This window comes from Pelobates fuscus, chromosome 2, assembly GCF_036172605.1.
Source record: "Pelobates fuscus isolate aPelFus1 chromosome 2, aPelFus1.pri, whole genome shotgun sequence".
NCBI classification, from domain to species: domain Eukaryota; kingdom Metazoa; phylum Chordata; class Amphibia; order Anura; family Pelobatidae; genus Pelobates; species Pelobates fuscus.
The window spans coordinates 81670505-81689948 of NC_086318.1; the positions used below are offsets into that span (position 1 = coordinate 81670505).

A 19444-nucleotide genomic window follows, 5' to 3' on the forward strand; every position below is an offset into this window, starting at 1 on the left:
ATGGCTCTGTATGTCTGTTTATGACAGTGTCTGTATGTCTGTGTACGACTGTGCCTGTATGTCTGTGTGTGACAGTGTCTATATGTCTGTGTCTTTATGACTGTATGTCTCTGTATGTCACTGTAAGTCTGTGTCTTTAAGTATGTGTTTTTATGACTCTGTATGTCTGTATATCTGTGTATGACTGTATGTTTCTGTATAACAATGTCTGTATGTTTCTGTGTGTCACTGTAAGTCAGGGTAGGAGTGTATGTATGTCTGTATTTATGACTATATATGACTATGTATGACTGTATGTCTGTATTTTAGGGATCGACCGATTATTGGTCTGGCCAATTTTATCGGCCGATATTCAGTATTTTCGGCAATATTGTATCAGCAAATAGAGATACCGATGTTGCAGATAATACATACCAGGACCACAGGGCCCGCAGCAAGCGCTTACTTATCTTCCCAGCAGCTCCCTTCAGCTCCCCTGTCTGAATCTCGCGCGTCCCGCGGCTGTCAGAGTGTTGCCATGGGTTACCATGGCAACCATCCGTGCGGCACACAGGCTGCGAGAGTTAGACAGGGGAGCTGAAGGGAGCTGCAGGGAAGGTAAGTAAGCGCTTGCTGGGCCCCTACTGCACAGTCTATGCCACGGGACCACAGGGAATACCATATCCCCCTTCCCTGGCCAAGTAAGAAGCAGGGAGGGGGGGACTAAAAAAAATAAAATAAATAAATATTTTTTTCATATTTAAAAAAAAAGGCCTCCCCTCCCACCCCCATTTTACACAAATTACATACCTACAGAAACACACACACTGCATTATATACACAAACTACACAAGCATACTGCCTTCACTACACACACACTGCATTATATACACAAACTACACAAGCATACTGCCTTCACTACACACACACACACACACACACTACACAAACACTCTGCATTCATTGTATACACACACTGCATTCACTATACACATACTACACAAACTCTGCATTCATTATATATAGATACACACACACACACTACACAAACACACTGCATTCACTTTACGCACACTACACACACACATTGCATTCATTACACACACACACCACCTACTAAATTCACTATAAACACACACACACACACACTACACAAACACACACACTCTGCATTCACTATATATACACACTACACAAACACTCACTGCATTCATTATATACACTACAGAAACACACTCTGCATTCATTATATACACACTACACATATACACACTGCATCCACTACACACACTACACAAACACACACAGCTCCCCTGTCTAAACAAACTGCATCCACTACATGTGGCATGTATATTTTGTGCATTTACCTTTAGAAAGTAGTTTAGTTTATTTTTTCAAAATGGTAAATGTACATAATATCGGTATCGGCTCTAAAAAAACAATATCGGTCGATCCCTACTGTGTATGACAGTGTCTGTATGTCTCTGTGTTTATGACTGTATTTCTCTGTATGACTATCACTGTATGACTGTGTAGGACAGTGTCTGTATGTCTCTGTATATCTGTGTCTGCATGTCACTGCATGACTGTCTGTATGTCACTGTATTACTAGATGCCTGTGTAGGACAGTGTGTGTATGACTGTGCCTATATGTCTGTGTATGACAATGTGTGTGTGTGTGTTTGACTGTACAACTGTCTGTATGTTACTTTATGACTAGGTCTGTGTAGGACAGTGTCTGTAGGACTGTTTCTGTATGTCATGGTACGACTGTGTCTGTACCTACTAAATATGAGCTACTTGCTATAAGAGAGTCCAAAAGTAGGTAATATGGGGTAGGTGAAAGAAAAGTAACCCCCAGACTTATAGTAATTAACACTCTAATGTACTGACATCACAATCCCCATGCAATACAGGAATCACTGTTTCACTAAGTAAATAGTGTTGGATCGCTCTACTTTCTTTACTTTATCTTACTTTAGACTCACCCAAGATTCCACAGACTTGCCTAACATTCTAACAGTATATTTCGTATTCAATACAACTGTTGGCAGCCTGCAAACTTGATGATTATTAATGATAAAATAACAGACAAATCAAAGAGCAGGGGAACAGCAATACATCTGTGGTAGCTGGCAAAAAGCCTCTCCCTGAAATAGATATTGGCACTGATGTCAGTCATGATGCTGTTTACCCACAGTTTCCAAATTTTATAATATGGGGCTACAGCCAGAAAACTTCCAAACATTCGTCAATCATCCACGAGTTAGCCTGACTTCCCAATTTCTATTGTTTTGTGTTATTAACTGAAGTCATACATATTATTTTTCTCGGTCAGGTTTATGGGACGTGTATTGCTAACAAATAAGAAGTTTTGTGTTAGTGGCAGTGACGGGGTTACATTCAGTCAAGGGGTGTGATTTTTAGAAGGAAGGGGTGTTCTCAACAAAAGATTCTCATCTGGACATCTGTGCCTGAACACTTTCAATAGAAAGCAGAAGAGGGGCTATTGACATGCTAATGGGGTCCTCTATATAATGCCAGAGCGGGAAACTGCTACAGTTAGACAGAGAGGAGGAAACAGCAGAGGAAAAGACAGAGTGAGGATAAGAGACCTGCAGACATAGAAAGAGGGAAGACAAGGGACAATCTGATAACAAATAGACAAGATCAGTCTGAACTGGGGAAATTGTCGACAATTTACAATGTCTGGATCGATAAGAAATCACCTGAAATTATCCAATGCTAAGGAAGAGAGGAAGGTAAGAGGTGAACTAACTCACAGTTTGTACATCCTGGCATAGTTCACCCTGCCTGGCAGTGCTCGGGGGCTTGGCATAGTTCATAAGGCATAAAGCACTGCATAGCCCATGGAGCATAATGCCTGGCAGAGCGCATTGCTTTCCCAGCCTGGCACAGTCATGGGACATTAAGCTGGCAAAGCTTTCCAAGCCTGGCACAGTCATGGGGCATTAAGCAGACAAAGTCTGTCTGGCAGAACTTGGGGTATAAAGCCTGACACATCTTTCCCAGCCTGGCAGAGCTCACAGCTCAGTCTGCCTGGCAGAACTTACAGGGTATAATGTCTGATACATCTTTGTCAGCCTGGCACAGCCCACAGCTCAGTCTGCCTAGCAGATCTTATTGGGTTTAAACCGGATACATCTTTCCCAGCCTGAAACAGCTCAGTCTGCCTGGCAGAACTTATTGGGTTTAAACCTGACACATCTTTCCCAGCCTGGTACAGCTCAGTCTGACTGGCAGAACGTATTGGGGTTAAATCTGACACAATTTTACCAGCCTGGCACAGCTCACAGGTCAGTCTGACTGGCAGAACTTATTGGGTTTAAACCTGACACATCTTTCCCAGCATGGCACAGCTCATGATGCCCAAAAGCTGTCACTGCTCACCGTGTTTAGTTCATAGCTCAGGGATGCATCCTAACAAAACAGAGACTTGAAGATTTCCCTATATAATCGGAGATGGTTTTAAATCACACTTATCTGAGGACACTCACAATGAACATTTAGAACATATTTTAACGGATTGCTTACATTGCTTATATGTGATGATAGTGAGCACCAACATTATTAGGGACCACAAATGATGCGTTGGATGCCAGAAATCCAGGAACATATTTCTTGACATTCACTACAAAATATTATGGTATAAAAAAGAAGGGTAAACGGCTAGTGTAAGTCTTATAGTACATCAATAGCTTCAATTCTGCATTCATGCACAACTTTCTGGCTAAGGGTGATAAGAGTTGTAAGGCCACAGATAGACTAGACTTGAATTATTAACAAAATCTAGTTAGATGTGATGCACAGATATATATGTGCTGCATATCTACGTGCAGTGGGCAATTTCACAAACAAATGAAACAAACAAATATAGTGGCAAAGAGGTTATTCAGCAAACAGTGTGTTTTGGTGGAATGGCAAACAAGTGGCAAATGAACGTTCTACAATTAAGCTATCTTGTCCAACATTTACAAGCCAGTTGTCAATTAATCACATTTCTCAGTGACTTTTACCCAGGGCCGGATTTACATGTCAGGTGCCTGTTGTCACAGAATTCTAAGGTGCCCCAATCCCCTCCCCCTAAAAAGTAGAAGCCAATAAAGTGGATTAAAAACCATTTATAAATTGGACTTTGCTGCCATAAAACATCTGAACATATATAATGGAATGTATTTTGTTTGAAACTGTGACTACATGCAACATGTGAACGCATGCAAGGTCAAAGATAAAGTTGAAAGTGGTGAGGGTAAAGGGGTTAGAGAGGGGTTAATTTTAGAGTTCGATTAAATAGGGTGTTTGATAGGAATGTTTAGGATCATTGGATTTATGGTTAGAGTGGGGTTAGCTTTTAAATTGGGATACAAGTTATGTTTAGTTTTAAGAGGAGTTAAAACTAAACATAGGTTTAGACTTTGAGTGCTTAAAACTGGGAACAATGTAAGTGTTTCTTTAGGTTTTGGGAGTAGTTAAATTAAAGACCTCACTCTCCTCTGTAGTCCAGCCAGCCTCCTGTAAGTGATAACAGAGCTGCAGTAGTTGTTATATAATGTGCAGCACTCAATGCTGTCCCTGCTCCTCCTGCTAGGCATTCCCCATAGACATAGAATACCTAGACGCCGCATTTTGTGCTGAGCGGCGAGAAATGCGGCAGCCATCTTGGACCGGTCGCCGCTCTACTGAAGCTATTGAAGAACACTTGGAAAGCCCATTGCACTAAAGGTAAGTGAAGGACTTGGGGCACTTATAGCCCTTAATGCCCCTACCCCTTAATACCCCTACCCCTACCCCATGTCATTAATGCCCCTACCCCTAATCCTTAATACCCCTACACACACAGTGTTAATACCCCTATCCCAGCACACATAGTCCTTAATACCCCTACCCCAGCACAGGGATATTAACACTGTAGGGCTAGGAGTATTAACACCATAGGGGTAGGGGTATTAAGGACCAAGGATAGGGGTATTAACACTGTATGTGTAGGAGTATTAAGGATTAGGGGTAGGGGCATTAATGACATGATGTAGGGGCATTAAGGGGTAGGGGCATTAAGGGCTATAAGTGCCCCAAGTCCTTCACTTACCTTTAGTGAGATGGGCTTTCCAAATGTTCTTCAATTGCTTCAGTAGAGCGGCGACCGGTCCAAGATGGCCGCCGCATTTCTCGCCGCTCAGCACAGAATGCCATAGACGTGCGGTGTCTAGGTATTCTATGTCTATGGGCATTCCCTGTGTGAGAGGCTAGATGGGAAATCAGAACTTCCTGTCCAGCCTCACACACAGACACTGGAGGAGCAGGGACAGCATTGAGTTTTAGCTCTGCTATCAAGACATAGGAAGCTGACTGGGTAACAGAGGGCACTGGCCAAGACTTCTTGTACTTATCTCCCCAGTCCCCACTAGCTCACTTAAAGTAACACTAAAGCATCAGGAATACAAATCTGTATACCTAAGTCCCTCTCCCTAGAAGTATTAGGCCCTCCCCAGAAGGCTCTCTTGGCATGGCTGACCTCTCCTCCACCGTCAGAGTCCAATCCAATGCTCCTCAGAGAAGCATTGGGGACCTAAAGTAAATGCGAGGCAAATACCGTGCTCATCCAAAACTCCCCATATGAAAGTATTGAGTCAATGCTTTCCTATGGGGCTTCCGCGTCAACTATTACTCGGTCTGTGTACCAATGCTTTTTGAGATTGTTCAAATACAGCAAGCTTAGTTGTATGTTTGTAAAAACACATGCGGAAGTTTAGGCCATGTACCCACAAACTCTTATGGACACGTAAAGGGACACTATATGCACCCAGGCCACTTCAGCTCTGCATGAGGACATACAGCGTCAGTGAAAATCCCACAGGAAAACGTTAATTTAATGCTTTCCTATAGGGAGGTCCTAGTGTGCTCACCTCACATGTGCATTAGTTCCCCACGTTGGAGGGGGTGGAGCTCCTACCCAGCGATGAGGAACATCGGCGCTGGGATCAGGTAAGTAAATAAAAGGGTTTTTAACCCTTTATTGGATTGGGAGCACGAGGAGGGAGGCAGAGGCAGCTATAGTGTTAGGAATAGAGGATGGTATTGCTAACATTATAGTATCCCTTTAAGATACAACAAACTTTAACATCTATCATTATTAAGCAGGTGCCGCCACCAGGGAACACTTACACAACCAGGTAATCAGGTAATATTAAAATGTACACACATGATCATGTTTTGCTGATAAAAGCCAGTATAAATAAAATGGAATCTGTATAGCTATACTTGTCTAACACCAGAACGTCTAACACAATCAGCCAGCCTAAACCACCACTACAGTGAATGTCTTCTTCAATCTTTAATCACAGCTCAGGAAGCCTCTCATTGAACGCAAACGGAGAGAGAGAATCAACACCTGTCTGGAGCAACTGAAAGAGACCGTGGTCAGAGTGTTCCAGCTTGATGTAAGCCACCGGTGTAGTATACTCTATCACCACGATTTGCATAGAAACATAGAATGTGACGGCATATAAGAACCATTTGGACTATCTAGTCTGCCCAATTTTCTAAATACTTTCATTAGCCCCTGGCCTTATATTATAGTTAGGATAGCCTTATGCCTATCCCACGCATGCTTAAACTCCCTTACTGCACAAAGCACTAACATATACCATGGCACAGCACTATACACACCATAGGTACACAGCAAATTACACAGCACCATTCACACCATAGGTACACAGCAAATTACACAGCACTATATACACCATAGGTACGAACAGCATATTAACCAGCACTAAGCACACCATAGGTACGAACAGCAAATTACACAGCACTATGCACACCATAGATACGGACAGCAAATTACACAGCACTATGCACACCATAGGTACGGACAGCAAATTACACAGCACTATGCACACCATAGGTGCAAACAGCAAATTACACAGCACTATGCACACCATAGGTACACAGCAAATTACACAGCACTATGCACACCATAGGTACACAGCAAATTACACAGCACTATGCACACCATAGGTACACAGCACTATGCACACCATAGGTACACAGCAAATTACACAGCAATATGCACACCATAGGTACACAGCAAATTACACAGCACTATGCACACCATAGGTACGAACAGCAAATTACACAATACTATGCACACCATAGGTACGAACAGCAAATTACACAGCACCATGCACACCATAGGTACACAGCAAATTACACAGCACTATATACACCACAGGTACGAACAGCAAATTACACAGCACTATGCACACCCCAGGTACACAGAGAAAATTACACAGCACAGGTATGTACAGCAAATTGCATAATGGTGAGATACCAACAATAGCTATATATTTTTTTTTTTTAAACTAATTGAACAAATTAGGTACAGAATTAACATTTTTATTAGCTTTAGTGTGATACTTATGATTTTGTTTTTTCTTCAAAATCTAAAAGGCTAATCCAAACTGCCCAGTGAGAGGTATCTATTCTGCTTTCACTAAGAGTTTATGCTACTTTTTAGCTTGTCGCTAGTTTTAATGAGTAGCAGCGGTTTACTAAATGTAAAATTTCATCAGTAGCAACAGAACATTCCTGGATACCGCTACTTAAATCCAGTTACTAAGCAGTGGCTAAGTACTCCTATTATTCTCTACAGGAGATGCTAACCGCTACTTAGCGACTGGTTTCCAAGTGGTTTCCGGACTTGTCACTACTGTTAATGGTTGCTGTGAACCAGTCTATTACATGGTTCAAATTAGTTAACGACAGCTAAATCCTTATATACACTACGGAAAAAATACATTAGCTTAACGGCATTACATAGAAACCTTAAAGCACGTATCAAAACATATTATACCATAAAATTGAACTGCAATAAAATTACAGAGAAGGCCATACACATGCTGTAAAACAAAATGATTCTAGTAAAGTGCATGTTTCTTTTAAACTAAATAGTTCCATAGAGATGTATCTGTCATAGCACAATATCACCATTTAATGCATGGTATACAGTGTCGCTATCTGCTGCTAAGGCCAATCACAGGGTGAAATACACATTCTCTGGGTGAGCCTTTTTTTTTTTTTACAAACAATGTGTTGTTGCTATGGTGACAACTTACATTGCGTGTATATCTGTGCTTTACCAGTGAGTGGCTAATCACTGACTGGTCAGTATCTTTGTGAGATATTGCTGGCTAGCTGAGAAAACGAGTCGGTATTATTAGCTACTAACTAGTGGAATTAATTAATAATAATGAATATAGATGGCTTATGGCAGCAATTTAGTGACATGGTTGGGAATGAGCCCTAAACATATATTTATTTGTTTTCTCTCTGTATTATGGAATAATATATCGACCAACAGTACTGAGGATTTGTCACCTTGCAATGATGTTAGTGTTAAAGGAGCGGACACACACACACACACACACACACACACACACACCTTTACTGTTTATACTGACTCTATAAATTTATATTGGACCTTTTCAAAATAATATATTTATAGCACAAAAACTAAAAAATTAATAATATCTTCCAATATAGCATAATATATCTTCCTTTAAAATTTTGAGTGTTAACGTAACACTTCAAACACCATAACTACTCCAGGACACTGTAGTGTTTGTTTTGCCCCAAATATAATGGTTTGACTTCTTACCTGGTGGATCACGAGGCACCGCTCCACACCTTCTCTGTGCCGGTGGCTCTCTTTCTTCACCAGCTGATGCTCTCAGTCAGTGAGCTAGCCCTGCACTAAATGGCTTTGCTCGGTAGAGCTAATGGTAGCTCCTACGCAGGGCCGGCGCTACCTGTAAGGCGGACTAGGCAGCCGCCTAGGGCGCCCCTTGGGAAGGGGTGCCGCCAGGAGCGCCGGCCCCCCTCATGCTGCAGCTGCCCGAGCGCTCTGTAGAGAGCCTCAGGCGGCTGCAGCTTTGCCCGAGCTGGTGGGTCCATGAGGCCGCACCGCCCGGGCGCAGCCAGAGGAGAGGGGCTGACAGGATGGAAGCGCTCAGCGCTCCCTCCTGTCACTCCCTCACTGTAGCGTGGCCGAGCCCCGTATGGTCCGGCCGGGTACAGGTAGCATCTGTCTCCTGTACACGGCCGGACTAACAGGAAGTGAACACTGAGTGTGCACTTCCTGTTAGTCTGGCCGGGTACAGGAAACAAAAGCTCCCTGTACCCGGCCGGACCATACAGAGCTCGGCCACGCTACAAGGTAGGGGAGGGGGGAGGAAGAAAGAAACAGGGAGGGAGGGAGGGAGGGGGAAGAAAGAAACAGGGAGGGAGGGGGAAGAAACAGGGAGGGAGGGAGGTGGAAGAAAGAAACAGGGAGGGAGGTGAAAGAAAGAAACAGGGAGGGAGGTGAAAGAAAGAAACAGGGAGGGAGGGGGAAAAAAGAAACAGAGAGGGAGGGAGGGAGGGGAAAGAAAGAAACAGGGAGGGAGGGAGGGGAAAGAAAGAAACAGGGAGGGAGGGAGGGGGAAGAAATAAACAGGGAGGGAGGGAGGGGGAAGAAATAAACAGGGAGGGAGGGAGGGGGAAGAAATAAACAGGGAGGGAGGGAGGGGGAAGAAATAAACAGGGAGGGAGGGAGGGGGAAGAAATAAACAGGGAGGGAGGGGAAAGAAAGAAACAGGGAGGGAGGGAGGGGAAAGAAAGAAACAGGGAGAGAGGGAAGGGAAAGAAAGAAACAGGGAGGGAGGGGAAAGAAAGAAACAGGGAGGGAGGGAGGGGGAAGAAAGAAACAGGGAGGGAGGGAGGGGAGAAAGAAACTGACAGGGGGAGGGGGAGAAAGAAACTGACAGGGGGAGGGGGGGAGAAAGAAACTGACAGGGGGAGGGGGGGAGAAAGAAACTGACAGGGGGAGGGGGGAGAAAGAAACTGACAGGGGGAGGGGGAGAAAGAAACTGACGGGGGGGAGAAAGAAACTGACAGGGGGAGGGGGAGAAAGAAACTGACAGGGGGAGGGGGGAGAAAGAAACTGACGGGGGAGGGGGGGAGAAAGAAACTGACAGGGGAGGGGGGAGAAAGAAACTGACAGGGGGAGGGGGGGAGAAAGAAACTGACAGGGGGAGGGGGGAGAAAGAAACTGACAGGGGGAGGGGGGGAGAAAGAAACTGACAGGGCGAGGGGGGGGAGAAAGAAACTGACAGGGGGAGGGGGGAGAAAGAAACTAACAGGGAGGTGGGAGAAAAAAACTAACAGGGGGGGGAACTAACGGGGGAAGAAACTAACGGGGGGAGAAACTAACAGGGAGGTGGGGGGAAATAAACTAACAGGGAGGTGGGAAATAAACTAACAGGGAGGGAACTAACAGGGATGGGGGGAGAAAGAAATTGACAGGGAGGGGGGGAAGACTTTGACAGGGAGGGGAATTGACGGGGAGAGGGAAATTGACAGGGAGGGGGGAGTGACAGGGGAGGGAGGGGGAATGAGAGTAACAAGGGAGGGGGGGAGAAGAGAGTGACAAGGGAGGGTGGAGAGATTGACATCCATCACACACACAATCACACACAATGCACCTCTTACACACAAAGACAATGAACCCCTTGCACACAGAAAAACACACAATGCATTACACCCACAATGCAACCCTTACACACAATGCATCCCTTACACACAGAGAAACACAATGCATTCCTTACACACACTCAATGCACCCCTTACACACACACACACACACCCCTTACAGACTCACACACTTCATCCCTTACATACACAGAAACACACCTTGCAGCCCTTACACATACAAACACAGATTCACACAATGCATGCCTTACACACAAATCAGGACATCCCCTACACACTCCACCCCCTGTGAACAAACTCATTAGTGGAACATGAAGGTGGACCCAGACCTTGAGCTGTGTAAAGGGCCCCCCAAAAATTGAGCTGCTTCCCGTTCTGCCAGAACATTGATTTTTGTGACCACAGTTACAAACAGCCTCAAGAGATCCTGTTCTACACCAGACCAGTGGAGCCAGACTGCAGCTAGAGCCCATCATCATCCTCATCTGGTTGTAAGTAGGCAATCTAGTATATTATTCATGGCACTAATCTCTAATTTACCTCACATTAAAGAAACACTATAGTCCCCAGAACCACTGCAGCTTTTAATGTAAACACGGCGGCACTGCAGCACTGCAGCACTAGCGTTAGTTAACATGGCAGGTCATATGGGTGGGGCATTGTGAAGTCACGGGGGGGGGGAGGGAGGGGGCGGCAAACTTTACTTTTGCCTAGGGCGGCAAAAATCCTTGCACCGGCCCTGCTCCTACGCAGAAGCTTCCAGTTTTCCTTCCGGCAGAGAGGAGGCAGGGAGCAGCACCGACGGACTTAAGATAAGAAGTCTAATTGTTAATAATCAGTTTGACTATTTACAATGGGGGTTTGTGAGTGCACTCCAGGGAGCATTACCACTGGTACTCCTTAGGCCAGGTTACAATGGGAAAACCGCTGCTGCAAAAAGGCACATCATAATTTCAAATGGTCATGGAGTGACAGGAAATGAGCACTCAATCAGCAAAGGTGAATATTTGAAAAGTGTTTATGGCAAATATGTTAAACATTGCTATGGCTGCTATGCCATGTTAAACACAGTACATAGACAGGGGGACACAACATCTGTAGGGCTGTTTCTGGGTTCTCTGGATGTCTTTGTGTGATTTTCTTCAAGTGAATAGTTTGCTGTGAAATGCATGCTGTGTCTGTGTTACATTATGTGCAATTGGTATCTAAATGTGATTTTGTTAGTAAATTAATAACTGATCATATCAGATTCAGATGTAATGTGATGATTTTACACAATTCACCTCCGATTCCAGTGCTTTTGCATCCAGGATTTCCTTTACATTTGCTCTTCATCATACCCTTTACTTCTTGCTATAATGTTACCACAATACATTCTATGAGTGGAATAGTAAAGGGAACCATAAGACATGGTAATCACCATCAGTGTTGGATAATCCATAGGGGCAAATACAGGCAACGCCATACCAGATAAATGGTAAGGGAAGCAACACAGCGAAGGCCCCTTCTCTTGTTCTTTACCATGTTATTCTGCAATGTGGCCACTAGAAGGCATCATAAGTCCAAGTGTTAAGGTTTAATCTGAAAGACTGGTTTTGGGAAACCGTGTAATATGAAACTATGATTCTATACAGAATGCATACATAAATTTCCTAAGGGGGACTAGACCCATTTTAAAACACACTCAACACCCTCTGTTCATGTGTACAACTTGTCTTGTTGCAAATACTTGTCTGTTAGTCTAACTGTAGAGTTGGTCAGTACAGTGCTGCGGAATTTGTTGGTGCTTTCTAAATAATAATAATAATAATGGGTAAAAACCCAGGCGTGGGGTCTTGTCATCTTCCACTATATTTTCATTTGTACATTCTAGGTGTCAGAAAGTAGATTCCACCGGACCTTAGGCATGTTACCAGTTTAGGGCCTCCCTTCAGTCTTAGCATGTGCCAAGTTTGGGCACGTATATTTGTGGTGCTCTGCCCCTAACACCAGTATGTTAAAGTATGAATCTGGGCATCAGGAACAATACTATGCAATTAATAAGGACTGTGCTCAGGACAATTATGTGGCAGGATTTTGAAAGTTGGATTAAACAGTAGCAACATTCCCATGGTTTCCATGGTGACTTAAATCCGATCTTAAATGCTGTCTCGAATCCGATCTTAAATAAACTCCCATTATTTAAAACAAAAATTTTTTTAATGAAAGTCGAGAAGTTTAACATAGACTGTGAATATGAATACTTCACCGTGACTCCTGAGTAGTTGTGTACTGTCTTTTCAGCAATCCAAGCTGGAGAAAGCAGACATTCTGGAGATGACAGTGAGACATCTGGAGAATATCCAGAAAACCAAAAGTACAGGTAAGACAGGTCTCTGGATAAACATTGAAACAGATGGTCCTAGCAGACCATGGATTGTGTACTTGGGACTCCAGTGCACTTAAATATGTGACTTTAATGACAATGCCTAGCATTCTGTGAGGTTTATAAACCCCTTTTCTGGCAAAATAGCCACATTCATAGATTCCCACAGATCCCTTCAGTTTGAAGAGTTGTGCTGTGAGCTTGCACTCACAGCAGAACCCCATACCTGACCGGAGTGTTGTGTTCTGAGCAGGGCATGCGCATTCATAGAACAATTCCTGCAAGTGAGACTGACATGCTGGGCATAATCATGCCATCCAAAAACTGAATTAATGAGTAGGACATTAAGACATCAGCATATGTTGTCAATGGGTAGGTTGCCACAGTTCTAGAAGAAAATTAGAAAATTTGACATCATTCAATTTTAGATTTGTAGGGACAGCGTTCTAGAACCATAACCATTACAATAAACTGTGGTGGTTATGGTCATTGGAGTATTTTAATTTTTTTTTTTAAAATAAAGCGCAATCCGTTTATTTATTTATAAGGCATAATACGAAATGAAAGCATCTTTGCCAAAGTACAAAAAGAGGAGCAATCACCCCTACAATCCAATTTTATTTAAAAAATATATATATATATTTTGTACCTAAGGCTTGTGGTAGCAGAAGTAAGGATGTACTGTAGGTGTGCGCGGGGAAAATGCAGATCTTTTATTAAAGATTCTGCTAAGGATACATCTTAAAGGGAAAGTCTGGGCAACAAAATAACTTTAATGCATTTTACAGGCTTTGGTCTCCTTAAGATTCTGTATTTTTTTTTTTTAGTCTTTATAGTGTTTGCAAAAAATTGAATATAAAATGTTTCGCCATAAGCTTGACTCCTAAACCACGTCCCTGATTTCAGACAAATATTTGTTTATCGGTGTATGTACACAGTTCAGACACTGACAGCAATCAGTGAGTTTAACTAGAATAAGCAAAGCAGCCTAATTTAGAAGGGGAAGACATCCAGGCAGACATACAGTAGGTATATCGCTACATGCATGTCTGTTTCTCTGTCTTTAGCTTGGTGAAATATGGTTGTAGATTAAATGAAGATGTTTCATTGTATATTGCAAGCATATTTTAGGCAAATAAACTATAATTTGAAGAAGATACCCAGAGCAGGCACCAAATTGTCAGACTTAATCAAAACAAGTATATACTTCCTGTATTCTAGATATACTGTGTGCAGCTACGTAATAGCACTCTATGTAGTTATTTGCAACCGTAAGGCATTTTCTCTGCCACTAGAGGGTGCTCTATATCAGGTGTTCAAACATAAACCATGTTGCAGTACTTCTGGAATCCGTGTAGAACTGAGAAATATATATACAGAAAAGGTATGTCTAAGTTAATCATTTGTAGCTGCATTACAAAATTTAGATATACTAGGCAATATAAAAAAAACATATTTTACTAATGGCTTTTGTTTGGGATTCAAGTTTAAATTTGTACAGCTAGCTAGTACCTGGAAAAAAGTGGCTTAACTAATGTAGAGAAAGGACTGGTGCCAGAATTCTTTTGCCCCCCTTTCCCCCTCCAAGCTCCTATCGCAAGGGTGGACAAAACGTAAATACCATCTTTGTATGGAGAATGTGTGCGTGAATATAGGGGTGTGTTTGTATGTAGTGTTGGCATTTGAATGCAGGCATAAATTGGTATGTAATGCTGGTTTTTGAATGTTTAGTGCAATTATATATAATGTTGGTGTTTTAATGCAGAGGTGGTGTTGTGAGTAGTGTTGATGGTTTTTGAACAAAGGGGTGTGTTTTTATGTATAGTGTTGGCATTTGAATGGTGAGATGTATGCACATACACTGCCGCACACGCAGACAAATAGACACAGATACAAACACTGACACACATACAGACACACAGATACAAACACTGACACACATACAGACACATATGCTAGTCAAAATTAGCCACCCTCTAGTTTACTACCTTTTGAGTACAGGAGGGTTCCTGGGGTCAGATCTGCTGGTTGAGGCTGTTGGGATTCAGAGTTTGGCTCTCCTAGTTCATACACTCCCTCCCACTTGACTCAGTCTGTGTTATCTGGGAGGAAGTCACTGGCTCTCGCTTCCTCCCAGCACTGGCTACCGGTATAAGAGGGCCTAGTTGAGCTGTTAAAGAGTGTAGCACATGACCAGGCCCCTCATGATACATATCCACTGTTCATGGGCCAATCGATTGGATCCCTCCGCATTTGGGCCTTGGTGGTAGTTCCATCGCTGCTGAAAATTTTGACGTATTGTATGAAGCATTAAATGACTGATAAGGGTTAATTTATCATACCTCCTAAGAGTCCCTATATTCTAGGAGCTTCATAATGTTGGTGTACAAAATCATAAACTCAAAGCACATATTGTAATATTGCATAGAAAAGATTTGAGGAAGGCTGAATGCTGAAACATTGGGGTGTTCGTGAATCTCCATCTCGGGGTAAGTATATCCTAGATCTTTTCATATTTGGATTTGCAGCGAGCACTTTAGTGCCTGGGTCTATGTGGCTCTTTGCATGGTTCGTCTTTCTGCATATTTGCACTTAATATTTGTGGGTATATTTTATTTTGTTCTTTGAATAATAAGATCTTTTCTATGCAATATTCCAAGGTGTGCTTTGAGTTTATTATTTTCTACATAATTTACGGACCTTAAAAGGGGAGTTGGTTATTTTTCACTTATTAAGCACCCTGCACTTTGAAAGTAGCATGTCATGCACACAAATCCACATCTGTAGAGTGCTAGCTATTTTTTGTATGTATATCAGTTTGTTGGAGGTGTGTCTGAGTGTATACCAGAGCTCACATCATAAATACTCACAGTAATGTGTCTTTAAACTACAATAAGTGTGTTATAAATAAAGAATAACAAAATTTCTAATAATAAGATAGTGTTCTTGTTTTTAATTACAATTTAGTTTCATAAATTGTTATTAGAAGTCACCCCAATGTTCTAAGAACAGTACTGCCCCTGGCCATACCAACACGCATACCCTTAAAATTTACATTTGCTTCTTTATCCGTTTGAAGTGGTGGGAGGTATGATTTATTGAGAGCTTATGTTGGAAGCTCCCTATTTAAGCAACAGCTTGTTCAGGACACACATGTCTATGTGTTCCATCCCAGCAGGACACACATACATTGTTATTTACTAATGTGAGAATTCAAAGAGAATTTGTAATCGAATGCCACAGTAGCCAAACTCAAAGCAAAGAGCTGATCTTTGCTATTTTGACCTTAAATTTGAAATTCACTTTGAAGTCTCACTTTCGTGAATTATCCTGACAAGGATAGAAGACCAAATGCATGGTATACTTTCTGCTATTTCCGCTATTGCTCTGTGCATATATTGTGCCGCTAGGTTTCTGATTGTTAACTTTTAACTTGGAATTAAAATAATTAGACCGGTTTTATTTCCTGTGAAAATCTGGGTCCTGCTGAAGCAATGATTTTATTTAATAAATACATTTCAAACCAATACTGATGATGAATAATATGTAATATTCTATTTATATCTATTATATTTTGACCACCTGATCACTATAAGCAATTCTGTTTAAAAGGAACACTCCAAGCCCCATAACCTCTACAGCCCACTGTAGTGGTTATGGTGCCATCCGATCCCACAATAAGATGTCAAACCATTTTCTGCTCTTATTGCATCTGGTCTTCTTCAGTAGGGTGACCAATGCTCTAGTGGTTATTGTGCTTGAAATGTTCCTTTAAATAGTAATTTTTGAATGATGCTTATAAATTATTTGTATTGACATATGTATATTTATATGATGAAAAGAAAAATGTATTTCATTCATAAATGCCATTGCAGTAATATAGAACGTCAAAGTGTTTATTCACTAACATCTAAATTGCCACAATTTAAAATTGCAGAATTTGGGTCAAAATATCCTAGCTTTGACTACAGCTGAGTTATAGAAATTTCCCCTATCACTTATTGTTGCCTAAATCTTGACATTCATATTTTATTTTGCTCCCATTATGAGTTTGCAAAATCCCTTAATCTGACAGCAATATTTTTTCTACAAATATCTATATACATGTGTGTGTATGAGTAGCTCATTGACTCTGGTATATAATTTACGCTTCGGCAGAATTATAAATAGAGATGAAGATATATTTTTTTAGCAGAAAGAAAGTAAACGCATTTAAGCTATTATTATTATTATTATTATTATTATTATTATTAATACTGCTACGTTTTACTGTGGTCTATTTACATGTACAAACTAAATACATTTATTTACTTTTAAGCCATGCAAATATTGTGGGAAGGGTACATATAAATATAACCATTCATACGCAGCGCAACTGAAACATGCTATAGAGACCTGAATCAATAAACCCATACTGCTTGCAATTCACATGTCTACCCTTCATTATGTCACCAAACTTTCTATAATCTCTTTATATTGCGGTTTCCTTCCCCAGGTGAGCCTTCTCAGGGTGCAGACACTCAGCAGAGATTCAGCACCGGATACATTCAATGTGTGCATGAGCTGCACAGTTTGTTGATCACCACCGACTGGATGGACCCGGCCCTGGGAGCACGTCTGCTCAATCACCTCCTGACATCTCTCCCTAAGAACAAGGATGTAGCATATGAGCAGGCCCAGCCCTGTAAGGAAGGCTCTCCGGAATCTCCTTTACCAGCTCTGCGTGATTGTGATGCCAAGAAAAGATCCGCATGCAAACACAGTGATGTGGTCAATGAGCAGACACAGTTCCAGCTCATAGGCCCTTTAAGTATGTGGAGGCCATGGTGAGATTGTTCTCAGTTAAAGGGGCCTTGTAGTGGAGAAGGAAGGGAACCACCATATAACAGAGACTTTCCCCTAACTTTCTGTCAGGCTGTACCCTAAACCTGTTATTAACCTCAGAGTCGTCCCTTGAGGTTACTGTGAATAGAAGACCAGAGAGTAACCCTACTGTTGGTCATAGATTTTCTTCTATATAAATCAATATTTGTATCTTATAGATATGCTTTGTTTAACACTTTGGGGCCTGTACCCCGCTAGGTGTACTAAAGACCAGGTGCTTCAGGCTGAAGTCCCAAATTTGTAGCCTGCATTGTAGAAGGCTTATTCACCCCCTATTTATTAAAAATCTCCCCTCCTGTAACATTCCTGTTCCTTTTATTACTCAATAAAATTGTGTAAAATATTCTCTCATTTTGTATTTGTAAAGCACATGTGTGTTGTTTTTCCACCGCTCTAGTAAAATTGCCAGCAAATGCATAGATTAAATATTATAATTGATGTTTACATGCCGACCCCTGCTGAGAGCCTAGAGTTAGGCATTATGCCACGTTCAGCATTTTTGGAGCATACAAAGGCACAGGCACAGACACAGAGAGAAGCCAACCACCATACGAAGAGTTCATACATCTACGTACAATGTCTGCAGTGTTGTTATCTGCACGTTGACCTAATTCTATTCTGTGCAAAAGAGCCAAACCTTTCCTGCCTCTTCTCAGACACGAGATCTCCAGTTTGTTATCCAAGTGGTTTATCTGGTTGACTCATGTCCCCTTAAAGATGGGAGACAGAACCAGCAAGATTAGCAATCAGAGTTTCCATAACTGTCAATCAACTACAAGAATCAGCATGCCAAAAGTGAAAACAAATTCTTTGGTAGGCCAGCAAAACCTCAGGACAACAGTGATTACAGTGGGTCATCAGAACACAAATTTAATGTTGTGATCTCAGTGAAAATACAAATAAAAAATAAATAAAAATGTAGTAAGAAGGCAGGTGCTTATATCATAAGTGAGGACGGTGTCTTCATGAAAAGTAAGTTAGGAATGCAAACAATAAGCGCTTGTATCTATGCTTGTCATAATGGTACTTGTTAAAATGGATGTCACGATCATTAGTGATTACCGTCTGTTTCCATGCTACTTAAACCAGTGAGTGGCTGATGTAAGTTTTAGTGTCTCCCCCTGAGGTTAAAGGGACACTCCAGACAGCTAAACAAGGTAAGCTTAAATTAAAGCTAATAAGCTCAAATACATGTGGTTAGTTTATTTTCTTTCAATTCTGTGTAGTTTTCCTGCAGTGCTGTAAAACGTTTTGCTGTTTTCAGCACTGTAACCCAGCCTCATTAGCCACCCCCCTCGCAAATTTCAACATGTTCCTGATTCCCAGTCTCTGAAAGTAACGTACCTTTTTCAGCCAAGAGAGAGATATAGATAGGTAGATAGCGTGAAAGATATAGATATATATAGAGAGTGATAACACAAAGCTCTATAGGTATTTATGAGTTTGTCTCTTTATATTTACTCATAATAAACAAATTACACTATATGATACCTAATGTGGTGAGGAAATGCCTGTGTGTGTTATGTAAGTTCTAGTGTCGGAATGCTGTATTTGCAGTGTAACTTAGGGTGAGTACTTCTTGGGCAGACATTGTGGGCGTGTCATTACTGACTCTCATAGAGAATCACTGGAGCATGGCCATTGGTGGACCGGCATTGTGGGCGTGTCATT

The 19444-nt window shown here is 41.8% G+C and overlaps 1 protein-coding gene across 1 annotated transcript; it reads left to right on the forward strand.

Annotated features, from left to right (window-relative positions):
- The first annotated feature begins 2473 nt into the window (after positions 1 to 2473).
- LOC134585520 (transcription cofactor HES-6-like) lies at positions 2474 to 18121 on the forward strand. Its single transcript, XM_063440944.1, has 4 exons — positions 2474 to 2741; positions 6342 to 6437; positions 12808 to 12886; positions 17385 to 18121. Exons 1-4 carry the CDS (start codon positions 2685 to 2687, stop codon positions 17717 to 17719), a joined length of 567 nt encoding a protein of 188 aa, XP_063297014.1. The 5' UTR covers positions 2474 to 2684; the 3' UTR covers positions 17720 to 18121.
- Positions 18122 to 19444: the final 1323 nt, after the last annotated feature.

What these genes read in the sequence shown, in the direction of transcription:
- LOC134585520 (XM_063440944.1), top strand. Translation starts at nt 2,685, where the DNA reads ATGTCTGGATCGATAAGAAATCACCTGAAATTATCCAATGCTAAGGAA. An exon ending in ATGCTAAGGAAGAGAGGAAG is followed by an intron (nt 2,742 to 6,341) that starts GTAAGAGGTGAA and finishes CTTTAATCACAG; the next exon opens with CTCAGGAAGCCTCTCATTGA. An exon ending in TCAGAGTGTTCCAGCTTGAT is followed by an intron (nt 6,438 to 12,807) that starts GTAAGCCACCGG and finishes CTGTCTTTTCAG; the next exon opens with CAATCCAAGCTGGAGAAAGC.